This window comes from Chiroxiphia lanceolata, chromosome 13 (genome assembly GCF_009829145.1).
Source record: "Chiroxiphia lanceolata isolate bChiLan1 chromosome 13, bChiLan1.pri, whole genome shotgun sequence".
NCBI classification, from domain to species: Eukaryota; Metazoa; Chordata; class Aves; order Passeriformes; family Pipridae; genus Chiroxiphia; species Chiroxiphia lanceolata.
The window spans coordinates 6,102,738-6,128,197 of NC_045649.1; the positions used below are offsets into that span (position 1 = coordinate 6,102,738).

The following is a 25,460-nucleotide window of genomic DNA, read 5'->3' on the forward strand; positions in this document are numbered from 1 at the left end:
CTGTAGGTCTCTTCCAGGCCACACAAACCCCATTCCCAAATGGTACATCAGGCAGGACCTCCCAGGCAGGAGGTGGGGGGAGGCAAAGCAACCTTTCCTTCCCACTGGATCAGATAATATCAACAGTTCCTAACCTGCTTAACCCCCAGAAAACCATTGCCCTTTGGCAGCAGAACCTGTACAGAGCTGGCAAGGAAACAGCCCCTGAATAAAGAATTGCAGCAACCCCTGGCATGAAGGTGCTGTGATTATATTCAGCTAAAATGAGTCACCTCGTGCTGCTGGAGTGGAGTGCTCTGAAGAAACTCTCTCTTTGACACAATCTTTCCTTAAAAGTCAGATCTTTCCTCTGGGAAAGGGGAAGTCTTGACTTAGGCTGACCCACCTTGGTTTTGGCTAGAGAAAGACATTTTTCCTTGGCTGTACAAAACGCTCCGTGACTTTCACTCAGAACCTCCCTGAGAACATTTTTAAGAAACATTATTTTAATCATTCTAATCAGGCAGCATGAGTCCTGGTCCCAAAAAAACGATTTTATTGCTGTAGCCTGATAAAATGCCTGTCCTTTCATTCAGATACATCTTCCTCTCTGTAACAAATGATGCTGAGGGTTTCACAGGTCCCGGGGAGATGCTCAAATCTCTCCTGTTTTCTTGCACTGTCATCTGACAGCAATTTATGTTACTGCAGGATTTGCCTTATTGAAACCACTTGTGGAATGGGAGTTCACAGAGATTCATGCCCAGAGGATGACTCCTTGCTCAGTGATGATGTATGAAGCAATCTCACTCAAAATCCTTGAAGGCGGGGGGAATTTGGTGTCAGGAGCTGCAGCACGAATCTTGAAGCAGAGAAATCTGGACTTAGTGATGTTCTGTGGGTTCCCTGGACAAGCACATAGAAAAATACCATCTTATTATGAATGAACACAACCAAGCACACTGTAAACTTTCACTGACAGGAAATTTGCTGACTGCTTGGTTCACACAGGTTTTGCACCTGGCCAGATGTGCTGCTCAGGTGTGGCTTTGCACTTGGCAGTTAATTTTTTTTCTCTTCCTTGCAATAATTGCTTTTAAGTCATCATACATCATTGCATACCCAGCATCTGAAGTAACACATCTCAAAAAACAGCTTACCAGTAAATTTTAAATTTCTAATTATTGCCAGTGGCTGTACTTGTAAGAATTTGTGGCTGATGCCTATAATTTCTTCATAAGCTGCTAAGAATGCTTTATGCAAATAGTTGGAGCAATAAACCTGCTGAGAATTGCTTTGGTAGACAAGAAATTCTTCAGAAAGTCAAAGCTGCTTCTCTTCTTTTTGTCAGAATGAGCTATTCAAAAGTGAACTTGGTAAGACATGAACTGCCCTTTGATGGGAGAAAGGCACCTCCACAGCTGAGGGAACTGAATTCCCTTTTGTTTCAGGTGTTCAGTGGGCTCAAAATGGGAGGACAATGTGGATACGAATGGGCTAAAGCTGTCCTGCAGTTGTCCTGTGACAACACAGCCCTGCCAGGGACTGCCAAGAGGACTACCCAGAAAAAGGTGAGAAATATATTCTTTCCAATAGTGCTAAGAAAGTTTTTCTTAATCCTATAAAAAAATGGAAACCCCCTTGCCTAGTTCCCAAGGCAGACTGGAGGTAGAAGGATGTGAGGAATGGAAATAGGTGGCACAAAGAATTCCCTACTGAATAGGAGTGCAGAGCATGGAAGCACAGAGCCCTGGCCCAGGCTGGGCTGGTACAACCCTTCCAGTTTGGTTGTGCAGATGGAAGAAGGTCTAATTTCAGCAGATCACTCACTCTGTGCCTAAGTTTCCCCAGCTGTTGGTAGGGATAATCCAGCCCAGGCATTGCATGTAGTGCTTTGGTAAGATGAAATAGTTGTGTGCAGGAGGAGTTATAGTGTTATAAGTGTCATAACATCAACTTTCACTTTTATGTGAAGACCATGACCAGCTGTTGAGTTTTGGTCCTGCAGAATTCTCACTGCTTTGGTGTACAACCCATGAACTGTAAGGCACAGACCCTGGTTTTTCCCAGATAAATGTCAAAGCTGTATATCTGCCAAGAGAAAAGCCAGTAAATGGTGTCTGAAGTAGCTATTAATCTTTAGAATTAGTTGCTCCAAGTCCAGATTTCAAGTATATTAAACATCAAAAAATGAAATTAAATTAGGGAGATTTATCGTGAACAGCTGTTTCACACAGGTTTTGGTTCCAGCAGGAGCTCAGACAAGTGAAATATCAGCACAAAGACATAAGTTAAGTAGGAATACTCTAAGGAAAAATCTTGTTTATTCTGTGCAAACAGCCATGTAATTTGTCACCTTCCAGCACAGGACTTAGGACATGGGTGGGAGCTCCTGGCTGTGCCTGAGAGGTGCTTTATCGAAGTACAGGTATTAATATTGCAAAAAACAGGAGAAATTGGTTTTTAAAAGGAATTGGAGGCATCCTGTTGTGTCAGACAAAGTTCTCTGAGCAACAAAAACCAAAGTCACAGGTTGAAGTCTTATGGCAGTGATATATTCTTCTCTGGATGTACTGAAGTTCTGTGGGTGTGCCTTTCACTAATTCTGTCACATCCGCTGATTTCAAATGGGTTTTGGATGAGATTTAGGTGGAGATGACAGTGCCCTGCAGGTGCTGAGCTCTGTCTTCATCCCATGGTCACTCTTCAGCCACTAAGGAGTCACTTTGCCATAGGCTGACCTCTGAGAAGACCAAAGAGAAGACAGCCTGAGGGAAGTGACCTGCCTAAAGGAAAACTTGGATAAATACTGTTCTAAATGTGACTACAGCTCTGGCAGAGAGGAGAACTGGCAGGATGGTACAAAGCAGGTGACAGGGACCTGGAGCTGTGCTTTCTGCTGAGGGAATCTCAGCACCCCGGTGGAGGGTCACAAAGCCTCTGTGGCACAAAAGGCTCTCCAGCCCAAATGCACACTCCCTGTCCCCTTCTATGCCTGAAACAACTGTTCCATGGGGTCACCTCAAATCCTACCAGTTCCCCAAAACCCTGCTCAGACCTTAAGGAACAACTGACATGTTATTGCAGGAGCAACCCAAGGATCAAGCAGTGATGAAGACTACACAGACACGGAGCAATATAGAGTCATTGTATCTCCATAGGGATCTCCTCTCAGACACTTGCCATCAGGACTCAGGGCATCCACAGGCCATGCAGAGGTGAGGTACCTGTTCTGCTGTCCCATTGGGGCCTCCCTGTGCTGCTGCAGCTGTGAAGGAGATGACTCTCCTCAGTTTAACTCTTCATTCTCTTTCCCCACCCCTCTACTTTCCCCACTCAGCAGTAAACCCTGCTTGGCTTTACTTCCTAACTAGATTCCCTGGCATGAGTTGAACAGGTTTTGTTGCTAATAAGCTTTTTATAGTGCAGAGATATGGGCAGAACTCTCCCAAAGCACAGGTGCTGCTGGAAACCCTGTAAACACCTGAACTCTAAATAAACCAAACACATTCCCTTAAATGCAGAGCTTTTCAAACCACACTTCACTCTCTTTCCAGGTTCCCAACACCATATTCTGGCAAACTGGGAGATGAAATCCTTTGGCTACCACTTACATGCAGCTGTTGACACCTGGGATCAAAGTGACTTGCCACTGCTTTCAGGTATATGGAAGAATTGGGAGATTTTTTTTGTGTTTGTCCACAGGGTGTAACAGTTCTCTGCAGAACCATTTCAGAGTAAATGTAAAATAAATCCAATGCATCCAGCAAGCCTCCACTCTACTCAGCAGGGCTGCATCAGAATAAGCTGAAGGCAAGCAGGGCCTGGTGCCTGTATCTCCACTGGCTTTGTGGTTCCATTTCTTCCTTCATTCAGACAGAGGCTGGACAAGCTGCTGGAGGAGAAATTCAGAGGGAACTATAAAATAGACAGCCCCCACATTTGGCTCAGCAAGACCTGAACAACCCTCCTGAAAGTTTACATATAAAGGTATATACATGCACACATGGGAGTAACAGTTGCCTTGTTCTCATACTTTCTCTTCAGCACCTGCCTCTGCCTCTGGCCCAGGCAGGATGCTGGGATGCTTCCAGCCTGACTTCATGGGTCCATTCTTGTCCTTCAGACACGTGGGTGCCTCAATGTCCGTGGAGTTATCTGAAACCCCACGTCCACTCCTTCCGTCTCTCCCATTGTCAGGCACAGCCTGACTCACGTCCCCTTCCTTGCTTTCTATTTGGCCATGTCATTTCTAAACCACCTTCCTTCCCTGTTCCCCACCCATGCACATGGATTTGTTTTTTCACGGTGGCCACATCTTCCCCTTCTTCAAAACCATTCGCAGAGCACTAACGTCAAGTTGGTCTAATTAAAGCCCCTTAAAGCACGTTTATCATGTCTTTAAGTCATTTCCTTCCAGCCATCTCCAGATGAAGTTATCACTTTGTCAAAACATGATGCAAACCCACGGCTCGGGGCACAGTGGGAAGCACACAAAAGGAGAGCCCAGTCCCTCGGCAAGTTTGGGTGAGCTGTTTGCTAAAAGCTGCCGAGCCCACCCCTCCAAGACCTTTATTTCCCCCTGCGGCAGCTGTCATCTGATCCCACACTTTGGCTTTGAATGGGGCTCTCTGAGGATGCCAGATGTCGGGAACAAAGGTCTAAAAATAATCTTTCCAAGTAATCTTCCCATCTATCATTCAAGAAGAGCATGTGCTTTGTGTGAACATGTGAGCCGAGAACCTGATCTAACTTAAAGAAGTTCAACAGCAGCTCCTGACTTCTGCCTGTGGGCTCCTTTTTATTTTTTTTTTTATTTTTTTTTTTTTTTCTCTTCCCAGAAGCTGCGCAGGGAAAAGCGGCTCTCGGCAACGCTCAGCCCTCGCTCTCCTCCCTCCCCGGCTCCCTCCCTCCTTGCCAAGACTCCGAACCGCCTGGATCCCGAGAGCCGGGCTCCTTGGTGGATCTCTCCTTGGGAAGATGCGTTCCGGGGTGCTACCAGAGATGCATTTCTGTAAGAAGGTCTTCGCTGCAGCCCTGTGTGTCTTAGTTTTGCTGCCGGATTCGGGCGGTGCAAGGACCCTCTGGAAGCGCGCTCTGCATCTGAAAATGACGGAGAAATACGATGTGAGTAAGGCTGGGGGCATTTAGGGGGAGCCGGGTGTGCTCCCCGTGAAAGGGGAGTTTTCCTTACATGTGTACATCGTTTTTGAATAAGGAGTGTTTGGATCCGCAGGCTGGCTCTTCATAAAAGGGAATCATTAAGTTTGCCAGGCTGGACGGAACTTTTGCCACCTAGCTGCTGCGGTGGGAAGCTTGGGAAGCACGCTGGGAGCAGGGAGAGGGCACTGCTGTGGCATCGTCACCGCTTTTCCAAAAAAACTTTCCAGGGCAGCAAGGGAAGCGTGGCTGGGGAGAAGGGGGATGCAAAACCTGCGTGTCTGGGGATAGATTTAGTGGAAAGAAGATAATATGATTTATTGCTTAGAGCAGGGAGGAGTGTTCCCTGCCCAGGTGCTCCACTGCCTTTTGGGGTAATTTTGGGTAAATGTCTCCAGCTCCCAGTGATAATGTGAGTATAGGGATGGTGGCATTGCCCACGGTTTTGTAAATATTGGAGCACAGAGACCTCCATGCCCACCACCTTAAAGGGTGTAGGGAGATGGTCTGAGAAATCCACTCCCGTGGCTGTGCCTTGCCTGGCACGTTCAGAGGGAGCAGAGCTCCCCTCTGCTGCCCACAGCCTGGCAGACACTCAGCGGCACCATCTGTCCCTGCCCACTTTTGGCAGACTTAGTGGGATTCTGAGCTTCCAAATCTGCAGTGGTACTTGGAGCAACAGTGCTGGATTTGGGATTGAAGCAGCAACGAGTTACTGTAAGAAGAGGCAATGGTGGTTCTGGGTCTTGTTCTGGTGTGTCTGGGCCAAAAGGCTGTTTAGAAATGGCCATGGGGAAAATTGAAATTAAAAAAAATAAAGAAAAAATAAAAAATGAAAAAAAATTGTTTAACAGTTTGACTTTCAAGACCTGCTGTATACAAAGGGGGAAAAAGAATCTGAAATTTTTATTTAACCCACTAAATTCCCCTTCTAAGCCAGAACTGACCCAAGGCTTCTGCCCCTTGTATCACTGCAGTGGAAGCCCCAGCCAGTCAGGTCTGATTGCATCTTCCAGATCATTGCATGTGCATAAACAGCATCTTGGTGTCACATGTGGATTTCTCCATCAGTTTTCCGCAGCTTTTAATTTAAAAAGGATGTTTTCATGCCCATGACTTCTCGAATGATGTTTGGGGATGGCTACATTTGGTTTGTGCAATTGCTGACTCAGAAGTGTGACACCCCTGATGAATGAACTGAAATACTCTCTTGATTCCTTGAAATATTGCAGAAAACATGGTGTTAATATTTGAAAGGCACCTCAGTATTTGGCAAGAAATTATCTTCATTGTATCCACCCTTGGAGACAGAGTATCATCTGGTTGGCACTTTAATTGAAATATGGTGCTGGGGAGAGCTGTGTTTCCTGCAAAATTATTCACTGGAAAGTGTATTAATTCGTATGTTCTTCTGCCATATTTTGATGTGAAGCTCAAATTCAATAGGAACTAAGGAGTAAATGACCCAGAGAGATAGTACAAGAGTAGGACAGGAATTTACATGTTGATCTTTAGATAAGGAGCCCTGTAGAGGGTAAAGCCTGCTCCCCTCAGGATATATACTCCTCTTTCAACCTGCAGTTCTTCAAAGGACTGTTTTTCCTGGCAGACATGAATCCAGGTGCTACTGATCTGGCAAGCTTAGCTAGAATTGCTTATATTGACAGGACATTTGTCTAGGGAAAACAGAAAATGTTGGGGTTTTTTTTTTCCCCCTTCTGCTCAAATCCTTGTAAGGAGGGAGGTGTCTGGTCTCCATCCTCTTACCCACCAAGAGCATGTGTTGGCAGCCCCTCTGCTTTCTCAGAGAGATGCTTTCTGTCCTACCAAATGCTGTGTGTTCCCTGCAGTTAGAGAATCAGAGGCTGGAGGTGGAAGAGCTGATTTGTGAGTCACTTGGATAGAGGGAATAACAGATGGAGGTGCTTTCAGCAACATGGAGCCATATGGGAGATGGGCCACAGACACCCCCGTGGGACCCCTAGAAGGACACAGGCCTGAGGGGAGGAGGCAGGGAGAGGCAGGGAGAGTTTTGTTGTCTGAGTCCAAGATGTCTGAGTCTACAGCAGGAGGAATGTATCACAAAAATGTTGGATGCAGAATGAGGAGCAGGTGTGATGAGGAGGAGCTGGCCAGGAGAATTTCATCAGGTGCCTGGCAAGGCTGTTGGTTGGCAAGGAGGGGTCAAGTGGGAATGGAAGGAAGAAAGAGGGACATCAGTGAGAAGTAAAACCTGGCAGTCACAGTGGGATGGAGGAAGAGAGGGAGGGCTGGGCTTCCAGCTTTTAGGATCTGGGCTTCCAGGTTTTAGCTAATCCATGTATTTTACAGCCAGAGGGACACTTGTCAAGTTTAGTGATTTGCAGCTGCTGTTCTGCAGCCCCCACACAGTCCATAGGCTGTTCCCAAAGGACAGAGGGAGGGAGCTACCTCAGAGTGGGCTTCAATTCATTATCAAGGCACCCACATGTCCACTGGGAAAAACTGGACCGGTCTGGATTTTATTCCGTTGTCAACTGCATCAAGTGTTTGAGAAAAATTTCCAACCTTCTTTTAAAGTTTTCCAGAAATGAAGAATTCTTCACAGCTGCTGGTAATGCTCTCCCAACAATTTATTTACCCTCCAGCTAGCTGTCATAAATCAACACTGAGGTTAGCACACCTCCTGGGAGATTTCTGTCCCACGTATCCTCAGAGCAACCTATGAGCAGAGCAGCCTCAGCCTCCCCTTTGGGACCTGCAGGCACATAAGTCTTGCACAAAATTCCCTGCTTTCCAGTCCTTTAGTCACTATTGTGCATCTTCTTTAACTTTGCAACAATTTTCCAGCTGCAAACACCAGCACCAAAATGACTAATCCAGAGTCAGTAGCAGGAGAATATTATTCCTGCTGCTTTGGTCTTATCCTTCAGATTATTTAACCTGCCTTCAGTCTGATATTTGCAACTTTGATCACCAGTGATCTGTGATTTTCCAGGTCTTTAATAGAAATACTGGAGGATTCTAAATTCCTCCTGGCTGTGTATTTTTTTCCAGAGGAAAGGTGGTTTATGGCCAGTGTTTGGGAATACCTGCCAGGGACAGACCTGGTGATGGGAGGCTGAAATAAAGCCCACATGTTGTCTCGGGGGTGTCCATGCAGAATATGAATTAACAGAGAACTGTGCTTTGACATAAGCTCAGGGACCTGTTTCAGGCACAAATAATAGAACAGATCTGGGATTTTTTGGAGGCAAATTGTGATTCCATTGAGGTTTTTCCTCATCTTTGCTGACCTTCAGATTTCCTCAGCTGAACTCTGAACATTTCCCCTTACTTCATTTCTGGATATTATCATTAAAATGATTTAATAAGTCTTCCTGGGAAACTGCAATTTGCCTCCTGCATTGAAAAATATTTGTAAAGGAAGAAATTTTTATTGCTGTCACAGTCTACAAAAATAATAAATCTGGCTCTGCTCAGAGCCAAACTGTGAATCCTGGAGAGCTTTTAAAAAACCTTGTGACCCAAACCTGGAGATATCCTTAACCAGGTTATTTTGGGAGTGAGGGAATCCTGTTTTCCTTTGGGATGGCTTATGCACACATAAACCAGGGGTATTGATTTTATTAGATTAAATGTGCAAAATATTCTTTTGCCCACGAGGTTTTTAAAGAAATGGGTTCTGAGCAATAGGTGATCAGAGAAAATGGGCAGGGAGGTCAGGAGGTCCAAAGTTATTTGGCTGGAGCTGTTATATTGTTCCCAAACGGAAATTTCATTCATGGAGTCAGCTGTTCATTGCAATTTTGGCTTTTTGGTTTCTGAATCATCTGTGAATCAACTGCAGTAATTGTTTGAGGTTTTTTTTCATGTGCCCATTATTTGCCAGTACTATTTTGGTCACATTTACATCTACAGCTGACCTTTCAAATAAAATAGTAAACTGTGACCCTCCAGGATGAACAGTTCCTCCAACACAGAAACCTGTTCAATGTTTGGAACTGCACAGATTTACTGTTCCCTTATATCCCAAAATTGCACTTGGTCTGAGCATTTTCTCTATTCAAAATCCAACAACACCAAAAAAAAAAAAAAAAAAAAGGTGTATTTTCAATATCTTCCATTCAAAGACATGTTATTTCAAAGCTGGAGTGTTTGCAGCTTTTCAGGAATGGAATCATGTGAGACCTTGCACCTTCAGCATGGAAAACACCATCAAAATTAGGAAATTTTTTTTTTTAAAATCTATTTTGTGGTTCAAACAGCCTATCAGTTCCAGGGGAAAGCACCTCTCAGAAGGGCTTTTGAGCAGCTTCTTGGTGACTGAATGGAAACAGCTGGACTTGACAATCTTACAAGTCTTTTCCAACCTTAATGTTTCTATGAAACAACTAAGAAAAAAGCTTAGAAAATTGTTTATTGATGTTGGGAACAGGGCAGGAGGCTGTCAGTCATGGAAATATTAGGAATTCTCTGTCTCTCACACACAGACACACACACATTCTCTACATTAGACTATCCCAAGGGAGTGAAGAAGATCTTGTTTTCACCATTATGAATCATTAATTGGTGCTTGGACACACAGCAGAGCCCCCGTGGACCAGATCAATCCCCAGGCCTGCTGGGGCCTCTCCTAGGACAGTTTTTTGGAGAATATATATGGGAATATGCTATTTTCCAAAGGCCCACGTGCTCCAAAGGAGCCATTGGGAGGTTTCAGCACTGAGGATGGAGCAGCAAGTAAATACAGAGGGGTGTTAGTCTGAGCTCAGATTTCTCCACAGCCTGATGGTGAAATTTCCTAGAGAAACCTCAGGGACAGTTGCATCACTTTATTTCTTGGAATAACAACCCCAGTTGCTCATCACTCATTTCTTAACATAACAGTGATTAGGCCAAGTATATATATATATGTGTGTGTGTATATATATATATATATATATATATATAAAACTCTTAAACTCACAGCCTGCTCATGAGGGTATGGCAGTGCTCACTTTGTGCCTCTGGCTTGATGCTGGTCTCTTTCAAAGGTGCAAATCCAGAATCCACATTTTGACTTTATTAGTGCTTATTAATGGTTGTTAACAAATCTAGTTGCCCTGAGTACTTTATCCTGCCCTGGGGAGCTGAGCTTGAGCCCAGAGATGAGAGGTTGAGCCACAGGTGAGAAAGGAGTGGGCCAGGGTGATTCATCTCTCCATCAGACAGACTTGGCTCCTTGCTGAAATGTCACCAGCGTGAATAATATTTGAGTGGTGCTTCTTGTAATGTTTCTGGTAAAAACCTGTGTCTGTTAATCCACTTTAAATCTCCCTTGTCCCTTTGGTGTGCAATGAGCAGCTCAGCTCCTTTCTGCTGCAGTCCTACACAGCCTCATTTTCTTTGGGATTAAGCCTCATCCCCACAGATATCACACAGAGCACCTCATGTTTTAGAAATGGTCTCTAATTTAACAACCAGAGTCCCACAGTAGATAAGCTTGAAAGGCTACCCTATCAATTCTGGTCCAGAAGAAGGTGATGAAGGTACAAGGAGCCCATTGAGGAGATAGATGCTGCCAGGGATATTTGTTCCATGTCCCATTTGTAAACGTAACCCCAAAACAATTCAGTGCCATCACTTCCACTGCTTTGCTATCAAAGAGTTTTGTGTCCTCATCATGAGGACACCTGGAGTCTTTCTTTCTGTTTCCCAGACAAGCCTAAAAGACTTTTAAGGATTTATTTTTAACCTCCTAATTTTCATTGCAATGATCTTAATTACAAAATGAGTTCCACACAATAATTTAGTGGTTTGGTGTTTCCAAAGCAGAGTGCTGCAGATAGCTGGAGGAACCAAGTGGTTAATTCCCCTCTCTAGCAAATACTTGAAAAACCACTTTGAAAATCTTTCCCGTGCTTCAGCTGACGCCTTAAAATCTATATTATATAAGATTTTAGTATAGCTTGTTAGTACTTTTAGCTTGTTAGGTACCTTTGTGCAGGATTTCTGGAAGTGCTGTTTGGCATTCTTTGTTAAGAATTTCAACAAACAAGGGGTTTTAACGAGACGAAGTTTTCTTCCTGTAAAATATGCTGAGAAACAGACATAACACCTGATATAACCAGTCTAGAGCTACTTAGAAACCTTGAAACCATTCCAGAAGGCATGATACTGTGCCAAAGACAAAGGAACAAGATGAGGAAGATGAAGATAAGGGGTTCTTGGGACCACTGCCTCAAATTCGGGAGGCGTGTCTAAGGGTGGGATGATGGGATGGACAGTTTTGGAAGTGGGTGTAACAGATGAGATAGTGTCCAAATATTGTAATTAGATGACAGTATAAAGTTGTAGCAACTATGTAGTTCAGCATGCACACTTTGGAAAACATTCCTGCCGCAATAAACGAGCGCTGTTTGCTTTCCAATACCCAGAAAGAGCCTTAGAGAGCTATTTTCCGGCTTTTAGGCCTCACAGCTGACGGGGATGTTCGGTGTCCGCCCTCATGCCAAACCTGATTTCCTTTTCTTCTCTTTGCAAGGATTATGAGTACCCTCTTCATTCTCACAGTTCCCACTACCAGAAGAACGACCGCTGTCCCCCCCCGCCGCAGACCCTCCCCGAGCGGGCCTGCGAGGTGCCGAGCTGCCGCTCCGACTCCGAGTGCGAGCGGCACAAACGCTGCTGCTACAACGGCTGCATCTACGCCTGCCTGGAGTCTGTGCAGCCCCCACCAGGTAGAGCGGCGCCTGATGCCTTAAAAATCCGTGTTGTGTAAGGTTTTGGTGCAGCTCCTTGGCAATTTTAGCTCGCCGAGCAACCGCGGCGCAAGATTTCTGAAAGTGCTGTTTGATGTTCCTCGTCAGGGATTTCAATGGGCAGAAGGTTTCAGGAAGGTGGAGAGCTGCTTGTCTGTAGAAGTGTGTAAGAAAGAGCCGTGACAGAGTCACACCACTTGATATAAGTAATCAAAACTATCCAGAGGCCTCAAAGCTGTTCCAAGGAGGACAGAGATGACAAGGAAGACAAAGATAAAGGGGTGGTCGCTTTAGGACCACTGACTCAAATTCGGTAGGCATGTCAGGGGTGGGGTGAAGGTGATAGTGTAGGAGGGGTGGTTTGGGAAGTGGGTGTAACAGTTGATGTAATGTCTAGATATTACAATATAAAAACTTTAGAACTTCTGTGATTCAGGGATGTACTTTGGAAATGATTCTTATGCCCCCCATGTGCTGTAAATAAATGAGTGCTTTTTGCTTTCTAATACTCAAAGGAGTTTTAGAGAGTTATTTTCTAGCTTTTTAGGCATCAGGCCCCTGAACAAACTGAAAGAGAAACATGCAGAACTGATGGTGGTCATCCCTAAGTGTGTTGGGTGTTGGGAGGGAGGCCTGGTTTGGGTGAGAGCTGAGGATGAAGCTTCAGTTCCACGCTTCTGATTTCTGAGTGATTGATGAGTCAAAAAATCACCTAAGACCAGCTGGTGTTGCAAAATTTCCACCAGCTCAGATTGTAGAAGTCACTCATGGCCAGTTCTTTTCCTGGCATGACATATTCCATTCCCCATCCCTGGAAGTGTTCAAGGCCAGGCTGGGTGGTGCTTGGAGCAACATGGTCTAGTGGGATGTGTCCCTGCCTGTGGCAGGGGTTTGGAATTAGATGATCTTTGAGGTCCTTTCCAACCCAAACAATTCTATAATTCTGTGTTTTCTATATTCTTGGAATGGGCTGCCCAGGGAGATGGTGGAGTCACCACCCCTGGAAGTACTTAAGAAGAGACTGGATGTGGCACTTACTGCCATGGTCTAGTTGACAAGGTGGTGTTGGGTCAAACGTTGGACTTGATGATCTCAGAGGTCTTTTCCAACCTAGTTGATTCTGTGATTCTATTCAGGAAAATAAGGAATTCCAATCTGAATTAGTGCTCACGGCAGTGGGGCAGCCATCTCATCATTCCCCTTGCCTTGGGAATGGAGGATGGGAAGCAACAGCTGTTTTAGCCTCCGTGATACCAGGCTCTTGTGGCCCTGGAAAACATCCTTGTCTCTCCTGCCACTGTTGTCTCCTGGGACAACAAGAGCATGAATATAAGTCAAAAGCAAATCCATCCTACAGGAGCCTGGTAGCTTCATCACAGGCTCTTAGAGGAAATCCATGACTTTTCCATAACCCTGTGCCCCATGTCTGCTCCATCTCAACTCTGTGGTTTCTTGTTTCTGTCTTCCACAGTCTTAGACTGGTTGGTGCAGCCCAAACCCCGCTGGCTGGGAGGAAATGGGTGGCTTTTGGATGGCCCAGAGGAAGTCTTACAAGGTACAGTACCTTTCACTGTCTTCTCTGTGATATCAGTAATTCTGCAAAGGCACTGGACAAGATATTCCTTGTGCACGGGGCTTTCCAGGGATGCTGGTCTGCTAGAGCTGCTGGAATTTGTCTGGTGTTTCCGTAGGAATAACACTGTGTGGTGCTGGGGGCTGGTTTCTGGTGCAGTAAATAAATTCTTTTTATGGATATGGATTATCCATCAGAGCATTAGGAATGCTCCAGGGAAGTAGACTTGTACCCATTCTTCAAATAATTAGAAATATATCTTTCTTTTAGAAAAGGGCTTTGTCATCATTTTCTGCCAGCTTCCTGGTAGGCTGTGGGTGCACTCGGGTTAGGAGATCCTTTAATCCAGAGTGGCCTCATCACACAGATGCCTTGGGCTGGGGCTCCTGGATCTGGAGGCTGCTTTGAACAGGAGCTCTGGCAAACTGCTGTAGAGTTGTGTCAAGCTGACATGGAGCTGGAGCATCCAAGCTTGGGGGCTGCTAATGAGATTGGGTTTCTCAGGTTAATTTCATAGGGAAAGGTCTTTTAATTAATGTTTTCTCAATCCCTCAAGTTGAAACAGAGTGCAGTAGTGGGAAGAGAGATTTTCTTCTATGAGTCATTCCCATATGTACGAATACCTGAAATTCCTGATTTTTTCATGAAAAAGGTATTCCAGCTTTTGATCAACTTTAGTCAGACACAGGTAGTGCCAATAAATTACCCTCTTTGGTTTTACACAGATGGTATCAGACTCACCGAGCCTTGACTCTCATCTATTATGGAAACTCCTCATTCTTGAAGAGAAAATTCTGCCTCCAGCTCATTGGAGCACTGCTAGAAATAAGATAAAATAGGTTCCTCCTCATCCATCCTTGTCATGCTTATATTATTTGTTCTTATCTTAACACCTTCATCTCAGCTTCAGGGGGTAATTAGGGAAATAAGAGCCATCAGTCACAGCATGAGAATTACAGCAGAGGCCCTTGAAATTAAAACCCTGCAAATGAAAGGGTGGAGTGTCCTTGCATAGTCTGTACATTTAATGGCCACAAACACTGCCTGGGCCCTGCTTTACTTTCCCATTCTGCTCTGCACTTGCTGGATATCCAGGGTCAGGGAGATTAAAGCCTGGGTTTGGGACAGGGGGTGGCACTGCCTTACCCCATGAGTCACACCTGAGGTTTAGATTCCCCAGGTAATGGGTGTGGAGCATAGAGCAGCACACTGCCAGCTTCCTGGTCACGTTTTCCTAATCCCTCATCCAGCCCAAAGCCTGGTTGGAACAGACTCATCCCTGCTTGGAGGGAATAGCTGCATTGAGTGGGAGCAGGGTGGGCAGTGGTGGGTGTTCTCCAGCACCCTCCAGCCTCGCACAGACCCTGCCCAACAGGCTGTGGGAGGCTGTTGTTGCAGGTAATGGGGCTGACCTGCACTCCCTGTGTCAGGATACACGTCAGCTTTGGTGCAAGGTGTGAACTGGATCACCTGCCCTGACAGGATTCCTCGGAGGTGTCAGCTCCATGGTACTCCAGCATGGAAGGAGTCTGAGGTCCTGCCTGGCAGGAGGTGCAGAAGGAGGGGCTGTGTTGGCACATTTTGGTTGCCCGTGGGTGTTAAAGCCCTGGTTTGTGACCTGCAGGCTTCTCTTGCAGCCGAGGCCTGCAGCACCACCGAGGATGGGGATGAGCCCCTGCACTGCCCCACGGGCTACGAGTGCCACATCATCAACCCGGGTAACACGGCCGAGGGCATCCCAAACAGGGGCCAGTGCATCAAACTCCGTGGAAACCCAGGTCAGTGGGCTGGAAATCTCCCTCCCTCTCTTCAGTGCACACTGATGTTTGCATGACAGAACAAGAAAGGAAGGGAGCAGGACACCAGGACACCAAGTGTCCTCTGGCATTGCGTGAGGAGAGCAAGTAGTGATCTGCAGGTGCCATTACTGCACAGCACAAAATCCAGAAATATTTATGTATTACTGCGCACTTAAGTCAGAAATATGAGTTTCAAATTCCAGTTTTGACTTCTGATTTTGCTTTCTGTGTCCAAAATATTATTCCCTTTAGTCTCCTGACACGTTTGCACAATAGAGGAACTTACATAGGCCAAGGGATTTTCCAGGAAAGCTCAAAACACATCTGGGTATGTGTAACTTCAGTGAAGAGTAGAACATGTGTCTGCAATGGGCTACAAGTCACCTCAGTGTAGACACTGGAGGCACCAGTTTTGCCTTTTTTTCACTGCAAAAACAGGGGAAGTATCAAATCAGATCTTTGAGCTGATTCCATAACAGAGCAAGAGTTTTGACCATTTCTTTTATAACTTCTCCTTTATTAACATCCATAGTAACCAATATAATATAGAACTACAGGTACCCTAGACATGAAGGATTTCTAAGAGCTTAAATAATTATACAAATGGCAAACAGGACAACCTAGCTGGAACTTGAATTATGTAAAATGCTAATACATGGCCTGAAATGTTACCCAAATTTTATTTCTTTTGGGAAAGTCTGTGATTCCTTGACTTGTAGCTACCAAAAATATTATAACATGCAAGTGGCCAGCAATTCCCACTCCTGTGGTAAGTGAGCTGTATCCACATAGCTCAACAATCTAAACAGTTTTATAAGAGTTTATAGAGGTCACACTACTCCAGCTACAGAGACCTTTTACTGTCCTCATTGTGAGGTTATATTTCCATATCTACAGTTTCTCTGTGCTGTACATAAAAGGCCAGAGTTTAACACAAAGAATGAAGGCTGACTGGGTATATTTTCATTATGTACCTTCTTTTTCAGATGGACACAACCTGAGGCATAAGTATTACAAGGAATATTTTGGTAAGCTGCTGGCATGAAATGTTTGCTATTATAAAGCTTAATAGGTCTTGCAATGCTTACAAGGAATCTGCTATTTATGAAATGAAAGTTTGCATGCAGCAAAAAGAGATTCTTTAACCTCAACTCTCTCTGCCTTGGGCAGAAGAATCTTAAGATCTGCAGGGACCAAGGTGTGGATTCTGGAGAATCAGAATCTCCAGCTGTGACAGAATGTGTTAAATGGTGCAGCCTCTTGCCAGGGCTTCCCACCCAGGGGGTGGGAAACACACAATCCAATAATGTTTTGTTATTTTTAAGTATATTTTTGGAGCTTTGCTCATGGCCCAGGACTCTGTACAGCTGAACACAGAACTCTTGTCAAAAACTTTAGCCACTGTCCTGCATCGTGGTGTGTGACAAGAGATGAGTGAGCCCAGTGAATCAGTCCCTTGGTGTGACCTGCAGCCATAAGGGGTGCCAGGTCCCTCTCACAAATTGATGGATCTGTGTCCCAAAGAAAGCAGGAGCATCTTCCAGGTGATCTCTTTCCTCATGGCTTCAAAGCTCCTGCTTTCTGCTGACAGTCACATCAGATTGGAAGTGACATTCAGGTGTAACTAGAGAACACCTTTGGCATGATAAGATTTACAAACAGCCACGTTTGGCTGATAAAACTAGGAAAGGATTTCCCTTCCTCTATTCCAGTGTGGACACTCACAGCTCTCCAAGAGAACTGCTAAATAATGAGACCAATAGAACTGTACTGCTGAGAGGATCTTGAGGAAACATTTGACAAAGACTAACTTAAAATCTTATTTCGCTGGTATTTCCTTTACAGGGAGCAATTCCAACAATGTGGTTGGCTATGTGAAAAACCAGCAGAAGCATTTGGGCTAATCCAAGGTGTGCCTGGGTAAGTGTCCTGTGAATAAAGGGGGAGCTGGGTGGAAATAGTTGGTGCTTGGTATGAAATTATTTAATGAAATGGTTGTTTGAGGGTGAAATCACCTCTCATCAAAATTCTGGTGTAAGTTCAGCACCTTAAAACTCTGTACATGTGCACATCTCAGCTCCATGAAACATTCTCATTTCACAGGATGCAACCCATTTCTTTGAAGAACCTTTGCTTTGTGGGTGTTTAGAGGATGGAGTGACTTTCAGGATGAAAAAAAAATGCTACAAAATGTGGGTCCTAAGTCTTTAAACTTTCTGTTTAAGGACTTCTTCTGATGTAGGCGTAACTGCTCCTTCAGGACAAACCAAAAACCTGTTTATTCTGGACTGACTCCAATAAGGGTCAGTCTTAAAAATACTTCAGCACAGAGGTGATTTTGAGGGGTAGTTTCATGTGTGTGAACAGTTGGGTCGAGCAGTGTGACCCACTCATGTGAGTAAAGGTACATTTATCTGGCCAGAGCCAAGCCGACAGCAAAAGCTCCAACCATCTTATCAGGCTTGAATTAGGAAAGAATGAAAATACTTATTATACCAAAGGTTGTGCCCCAAGATGGTTTTCTAAACACTTTCAGCTTCACTTTAAAACTAACTTGAGCTTAACTGGGAGTTATGAAAACAAAGCAGCTCAGTGTGTCCCACTGTACCCACATCAGGCTGGCTGTTAAGATTACTCAGCTACTTAAGGACAAGTTCTGTGCAAACATCCCAGGATGGATAAATATTTTAATTCCTCCTTTTTTTTTCTTTGTTTGATTTTCACCCAGCTGGACCCCTCTGTCAAGGAATGCTTTACCCAGCAGTTTTGTGTTTTGGAAGAACTCTGGTCCCAAATCTCCACGAGCACATCTGCCCATCACGGATAAAAGACTTCAAGGAACAGGATGAGTCTAAATTTTAACCTATCAGGAGGGGGAGAAATGTGATCCCCTGAAGGAAACCACATTGTTTTTATCAGCTGCCCTTCTCCAAATGGAATGTAAATGCCTCCAAGGGATCCCTGTAAGCCACAGTGCCGTTGTCAGGCTGCTGGCACAGAGCTTACCCTTTATGTGCTTGTTGTGTCACCAATTCAGATTTCATGACCATGAACGAAACTCAGTTTTAAAACAATGAAGTGACATCAGATTTTTACCTAATTATCATATCTAAGTTGCATTAAAATAGGTAAGACTAGGGAGGCTCTCTGGATCAAATCCATTGCTTGCCTCTTTTCAATAACTGCTTTAAATAAGCCTTTTTATAAGCTTAAAATTCAGAGAAACCTGCAAGTTTCTTCTTTTCCTATTTATATCTATGTTTTACCAGGTTTGACATCCACTCTACAAACCTAAACTTGAAGTCTTAAGAATCTGAGGAAGTCTGAGCCAGGAGTAAAAACAGTTGGGTTTTTTTGGTTTTTTTTAAGTTACCTTCCTTTAGCTTCTCAGTCTGGTAAGCTGCAGATCAAGAGCTAATAACAGAACAGATTTCTTTCTACAATATCTAAGCAGCCACATGTGTGTGCCAGGCTTTGTAAGTTGCTGTTTTTAGCCAGCACAGATAATAGTCACAAAGTCTGTGGTTTTGTACCTGCAAAACCTCAGTAAAAGGGCTGAAGTCTGGATTATTTGTTGAATGGACTAGAAAAGCAAATTCAGGATAAATTTGTGTGATGAAAAGGATTGTCTGGCAGATGGGTCACTGCTCCTTAGAAGTCCTGTACCTTTATGTTGACTTCCATAAATCCTTAAGATCAAGTTATTTGTATTTGGGCCTTACAGCTTCTTTTAGCTGTTTAGCACTGCAAAATGGAAAACACATTTTTCTATTAATATTTTCCTGTTCTGTGGCAGTTCTAAAGGGACATTTGCATTTATTGTGACAAATCTGCCAGAATTGCTGGGCAGAAGAAGCCACGTTTCCTCCCTCGTTTTTTACATGTCCCCATCTGCGTGCATGAAATTAGCATTTTAATTTGCAGAGCAGTAGCAGTGTGTACAAATACCCAAATCACAAATGCAAGTGCCTGCCTCCACTCACAAAACGCAGGAGTTTTTTTTTTTCTACTCACAAAGTAGTTTAAGCCAAAGCCAAGATTCCTATAAAACACTTTGCATGTAACATTTGCAGCTGGAGAGATGGAAGATGCCAAGTTGCTCTTCTGTTTCCTATCATGAACAGGCACAGCCCTCAGTGCTTTACAGACCACAGGAACAGCTGAAGGGCTTCACATTTTCCTAAATATCTTCCTTTGTTGATCTCCATTCACTTCTTTGAGCCTTTTTTAAGGTGTTAGAGGTTAAATGCAACACAATATTCAGACAGAGGTATTTCTAGAATTTTATCAAATACAACTTCGTGTATATCTTAATTCCTGCTCAAAAAGAGCAGTCATAGAACTATAGAATGATGGAATGGTTTGGGCTGGGAGGGAGCTTAAAGCTCATTTAGTTCCATCCCCCTGTCATGGACAGGGATGCCACCCACTAGATCAGGTTGCTCAGGGCCCCGTCCACACTTGACAGTTCCAATCTCAATTTAGGCCAGAAACTTGCTATTTATCTTACTACAGCCTTGCTCCTCAGTGTTGCTCAGTGAAATGGATTGATTTTGTTCAGCATTTTTTCAGGAAAAAATCAAATTCTGATTAAATGGGTAAAGCCCTTCAGTCATCACTGCTAAGCCCCAAAGACGAAATATCAAATTGTTCTATTTTAAACTAAAAAATTCAATGTCTAAATTCTAAATCTAATTCACTAGATCCTTATGAGGATCTAGTTGAAAAAGCCTGTGTTGAGCATTAACAAATTTCAAAGATTAAAACTTCAAATCTCAACCTAGTCTTTCAAAGCGGCCAAAAATATGCTTAATTTGAGTGGACACAGTCACTTCAGTGTCTGGGTTTTTGTAGCTTCAGAAGCACATTCCTGACCACCTAGGTGGGATGGTGCAGGTGTTTTCTGCTTGCAAAAGGGATTTTTAAAAAGAGAAAATTGACAAATCAGTAATTTGTTGGTGAATTTCTGTTTACTGGGTGTTATCAAAGCCATCACCCTTCCTCGTGGTGCTACAATTCTTGGTTGTTTTTTTTCATTTTGATTCAAGTTATTAATTGTCAACCTCAGCAACAAAAGCCACAGAAGAGACTTGTCCAAGTGCCGTGTTTTCAACACTGACATCCATCACACACTGAAATGAAAACACAGACCAAGTGGGTTGTCCTCAGCTTGTCTTCTCTCCAAAGACAAATGTTTTAACAGCAGTTAAATCAGTCTCGTGCAGCACAGTAGGAAATCACCGTTGTAGCTTGGTTTTAACATTTCCATGTACACTTTACAGCGTGTTTGGTGCTATAATAAACTTCCCAGGTGTCACTGTGTGCTAGCAATGCCCACGGCCCCCCTGATCCTTGGGGATCTGGGCAGCCCCAGGCAGCTCCTCCCTGGTTTGTGCCCCCCCCCGTGCTCAGACGTGTCCCGGCTCTGCCGCTTCGGTGCTCAATAAAAAGTGACCAGTCTATTTTTCAACCCTGCCTGGTTTCACTTGGGTCTTCTTGGCATACACTGAGCTTCAAATGATGAAAAAATGGACAAATATTTTATATTTTAGTTGTTGGAGGAGGCTCAGATAGCAGAGGCGCAAGGAGACAGAAGTCCTTCTGTCCACTGGAAGAGAGGGGACAGACCCCCAAAACACACCCACCAGCCCTGTCCCCTCTCAGAGGGGCCACCTTTGTGGGTCAGACACTCAGCTCTTGTCACCTGCATGCCTACTGCCAAAGAGGATGGACAAGACTGTAAAGAGGCTGGAGATGATGCCCCAAGGAGAAGGTGACCCTTCTGTCTCACCAGGCACTGTCCTTGTTGGTTCAGTGCTGTTGGTCGCTGCTGGCTGGGTCTCAGCTGCCAGCTCAGGTGGTTTGGGCCACACAAGCAGCTCCTCAGGCAGCTTTGCAGGAGGCCAAGGTTGGCTGGAAGGGTGGAAAAGCAAACCAAGCTGAAGGGCAGGGATGGACTCTGCCCACTGCAGGACACGGAGCTGGCAGAGGAGAGAGGTTGGGCTGCTGAGCTCTGCGTTTCCAAGGAGCAGGCAAGACTCCACCATCCCACCTGCTCCACCCACATCAGTCTTGCTCAACCTGCTTGTCAGGAGTGGGCAGGAGTCCTTCTGCATTGCCTCCCTGCTGCCCTGAAACTGTATCAGGGAGAGAAACTGCCTGTAATTTATCCAATGGGGGTGATAACGGGGAGTCAGTGCTTTGGAAAGGTGTTCCGGGGGGATTGAGAAGATGCCAGCCAGCATTAGGTGTCAGGGTACCTCTTCACTCCATCAGGGAAGCTGGGACCAATTGGATTTTTCATGGCAGTGCTCACAGAGACTGTTTGGAAGGGGAGATTACAGGGTGTGTGTACATAACTCCCGTCTCCTGCAAGTGTGACATGGACCAAGTACCTCGGCTTTCAAGAGAAGGATCTGTTTGGTGAACACCATAAAATCATGTTTTAATTTCAGCTTGTTTCCATGTCAATGCAAGCAAATATAGTTCCTGTTGCTGTAGCTGGGTAATGGTCTTTGTGGAAAAAAACAGTGTGACCTAAGGCAGCATCTGCAGCTGACACTGAAGAGCTGTCGGTGCATCCAAGAAACCAACTACTGGAATCAACAGAAGGATCAACATAGTAGATCTTCAAGAAGTCTAGAATTATAACCATAATAATCAGAATAATATAAAAATTGCTCTATTTCTGACTGCCTGGTTTAGGGCTCCATAAAGCTCTGTGGAGCAGGAGTGTTCTGGTTACCTTTAGGAAGCTGTTCCATGGGTTGATGAGCAGTGAAGAAGCCCACGAGGTGAAGACAACCCATAAAAAATCTTTGGAGAGTGATGTGACACAGCAGGGATTTGTACATACAGGGGGTTGTTTTCTTCTCCCACCTCACACTGCCTACACAGGCTGGATTTCTCTCTGGAGTTGGGGTTGGGTGAGCCTTGGTTGTCTGCCTGTGGCAAAAGGATTTACAGCATCATTTAGGATCCTTTAAAGGTAGACAATAAAATCCACTTTTTGCTGGTGAGCCTGCAGAGGTAAATCCTATTTCTTCCCATTATTTTCTCCTTCTTGTTACCTTTCTACACAGACAGAACAGCAAGAACCACGGGAGAAGCCACGCAAAACAAAAAAGACCTTTAGAGCATGTCCCAGATGGAGATGTGGATGGTGGGGCTCATTTCACCCAGTCTAAGCCACCCACCAGGTGAGTGTCCCAATTTAAGCAGTGGAAAAGAAAGCAAGAGCTTTACTTAAATTCTTCCTTCCCCATTCCACACCTAGGGACAGACCTAAGGATTTCACTCAGCCTTTATCAGTAACGTTGACAAGATGGAAAGGAACCACAGCCCAAAACTCTGTTCTTTGCATTTATAACCAGGAGCAGGGGATGTTCTGCCTGGGGGCCCAGGAAAACCCCAACCTGAAAGTGAAGTATCTGGATTTTTGGGTAGCAGCAAACTCAATTCTACCCATGCAGCAGACTTTTTTTCCCTCAAGGTGGCACAAGAGGAACAAGAGTGTGACAAGCCCCTGTTCAGGCAGGGAAGCAGATGAAGGATCTGGGAGTTTTGAACTGGAAGCAGCACCCCGACCTCACAAGCAGCATCCTTTTGGTCTCAATCTCAGGAGCACAGCTCCTTTGCTGTGTATGTCTTCATAACGGATATTTTTTATTTAGAAAAAAAAAAAATATAAAGGTTTCCCATATAAGAACTGGAGCTTTATTATCCAATTAAATAGGAACTATTATAAGGGCACTGTCGTTGGGCTGTGTGTTATGCTTTTATAGTGTGAAAATGATGTCTTATACCAGAGTGAAGAAATATAACGTGTTTAAGTGTTGTTTTCTTTACATAATAGTCTTGATTCAGTTTCTTTCTAGCATTATCTGAACCATGACATAGCAAAACACATGAATTTTTCATTAGATTTCTTAACAGGCAGAAATCAAAAGCAGCAAGAAAATGAAACTTGAGTCCATTCAGCAATTTCACAGAGCGGCAAACATCAAGAGCAACATTTTCTTTCTGCGTTTATTCCATTTCACTGGTGCTGAAATGTAATTTCATGTTACAGAACCGAAGGAAGATAAAGATGACAGAGAGGGGCTGTGGTCCTGAGCCCAAAAAGCACTGATGATTGTGGTGCATTATGGTGCTCATCAACTCGTGTTTCTCCTTTTCCATGCCCTGTTTGTTTTGGCATTTCTGTTATACCACTCACTGCATCGCTCCCCCTCCCTGACCCGGGATGTGGCACCTTGGCTGTGTCCACATTATGTGGATTCTGGATTTTGTGTTTGTGTCCATGAGCAGCCATTTTTTTGCCAAGGAGATGAAGTTAAATAAGGAAAGCACCAGGCTGATGCTCAGTTAGCAGCAGTGTCAGCAGCACTTGGCTAATGAGAGCCACACTGGGGATGCCCAGGCCACGGGCTCACCGTGCACAGCAGAGCCCCAGGATGTCCAGGCTCCTCCTGGGCAGCAGCTTCGGGGATGATGGGTGAGGATTTGGGATGAGAAAAGCAAGAACTAAACCTAAGGGAAAGTTTTTTTCTACCTGCCTTTAAAGATATTTTTCATCACCTTTCTTGCAGAGACACGAGGATTTGGAGTGATCCCCAAGCTATGGCTGCTGCAGACACACTTGGATGAGCAGGAGAAAGTGTTCCCAGGCAGGCAGTGCTGCTGTGCCTTGTCAGGAGCACAGCAGGGCCAGCTGGCCATGCTCCAGACCCTTGGAACAGCTGCAGAAGGGGGATCAGTGTGAAAGCATAAATGAGCTCAGAGGGGTTTCACCTCCTAATTCCCTCACATTTCCATAATATCCAAATCCCTGTGTACCCCTGGGCTGCTCCAAGTCCCAGCTAAGCACCTTACCTAAACCCTGGGAAGGGCCTGGATGTGAGATTCCCAAAAAAACAGAGCCCAGCATTGTCCCCTGGATCCTTTCCCATGGGAAGGAGGGCTGTTGAAACGATGTAGGAACTTCCTTCATCTGCCTGACTCATCCAGTTTGGATCCTTGCGAAAGCGTTTCTCAACAGGGAGCCGAGGGATTTGGGAAGCACCAGCTGTGTTTTACGAGAACACGGCTCTTTGCAGGGTGTTTCCCAATCCCTTTGTTTTCTCCTCAGTCTGGGAAGGAGCCCCTCCCTCCACAGGGTGCTCTCTGTAGCTGCATCGTGCCAGGGGAGTGTCCCACGGGGCTCATCAGCTTTTGCTGGAGCTGGGAGATGCAAATAAGCAGCGCTGAAATTCTCCAGGGGAAAACACCGGTTTGGGGGAAGTTGGCCAGGTTTTGGGTACAGTGGGCTGTCACACAGGTGAGAATCTGGGGTCTTGGCCTCCTCATGATCTACGTATCACCACCTGCTCCAGGGCTGTGAAGCTGTCATCTGGATCTCCTTGGAGAAAACTATTCTCCTGCAGGAAATTGCACGTCTATTTTCCTCCTGCCGGGAATGACATCTATTCCCTTGATGCGGTTTTTACTGTCAAAGGAGTATCTTAATCTCATAGTTTACACCTCAGAGACAATTTAAGTGTAAGTGAATCCCACAGTCATGATGCCTGGGGGAGGATGTAGTTCTCATGGTGCCAACCAGAGCATGATGCTCCCTGACAGGCAGTCGTAAATCTTTGGAAATGATGTAACTGGTGAACTTTATCAATCACGGAATGATAGAACCACAGACTATCCTGAGTTGGAATGGACCCAGAGGAATCATCAAAGTCCAGCTCCTGACACTGTAGTCCAACTTTAGATCTTGCGATCCACCATGAAAGCACAAATAAAACACTGTGGTTTTATAAATGGTCATCACAAATTCCCACATCACACATTCGTGCCCTGTCCCTGATGCAAATACTTATAAATACCGGCCTTCTGCTGACTGGAGCATTTCGTGAGGATTACCCCAGCCTGGAAGTTTGCAAACAGGCTGGGCAGTGTGTGTAACCTGTCCTACCTCTGCACACAGCAGCCTTGGCAAAACACCTTCCCTATCTGCTGCCCGGGATGTGGCACCGCCGACGCTCCTCCCGCAACAATCTTCCAGAGGGCGGAGGAAAACCTCAACCTGCTCTTCAGGTGCTGTCACACACACACACATATCGAGCTCACTCGTGTCCCAGGCACGGCGTCAAACACAGCCAGGCTCCCCCAGCAGGGTTTTATGGGCAGCACCCTGCCGTGGCTCTGAGGGCGTGCAGCCTCCTCCGGCACCGCCGG

General features: G+C 45.1%; 1 protein-coding gene across 1 annotated transcript; it reads left to right on the forward strand.

Moving 5' to 3' along the window:
* The first annotated feature begins 4,576 nt into the window (after positions 1 to 4,576).
* Positions 4,577 to 20,708, forward strand: WFDC1 (WAP four-disulfide core domain 1). Its single transcript, XM_032701401.1, has 8 exons — positions 4,577 to 4,638; positions 4,821 to 5,106; positions 11,645 to 11,840; positions 13,333 to 13,416; positions 15,072 to 15,212; positions 16,220 to 16,261; positions 17,079 to 17,153; positions 17,962 to 20,708. The coding sequence occupies exons 1-7, from the start codon at positions 4,601 to 4,603 to the stop codon at positions 17,135 to 17,137; spliced, it is 846 nt and encodes a 281-aa protein (XP_032557292.1). The 5' UTR covers positions 4,577 to 4,600; the 3' UTR covers positions 17,138 to 17,153; positions 17,962 to 20,708.
* The last annotated feature ends 4,752 nt before the right edge of the window (positions 20,709 to 25,460 follow it).

Excerpts from the sequence above, each read along its gene's own strand:
- WFDC1 (XM_032701401.1), top strand. The coding sequence starts at position 4,601 with ATGGGGCTCTCTGAGGATGCCAGATGTCGGGAACAAAG. Across the intron at positions 5,107-11,644 it reads AAATGACGGAGAAATACGAT|GATTATGAGTACCCTCTTCA; the intron begins GTGAGTAAGGCT and ends TCTCTTTGCAAG. Across the intron at positions 13,417-15,071 it reads CCCAGAGGAAGTCTTACAAG|CCGAGGCCTGCAGCACCACC; the intron begins GTACAGTACCTT and ends CTTCTCTTGCAG.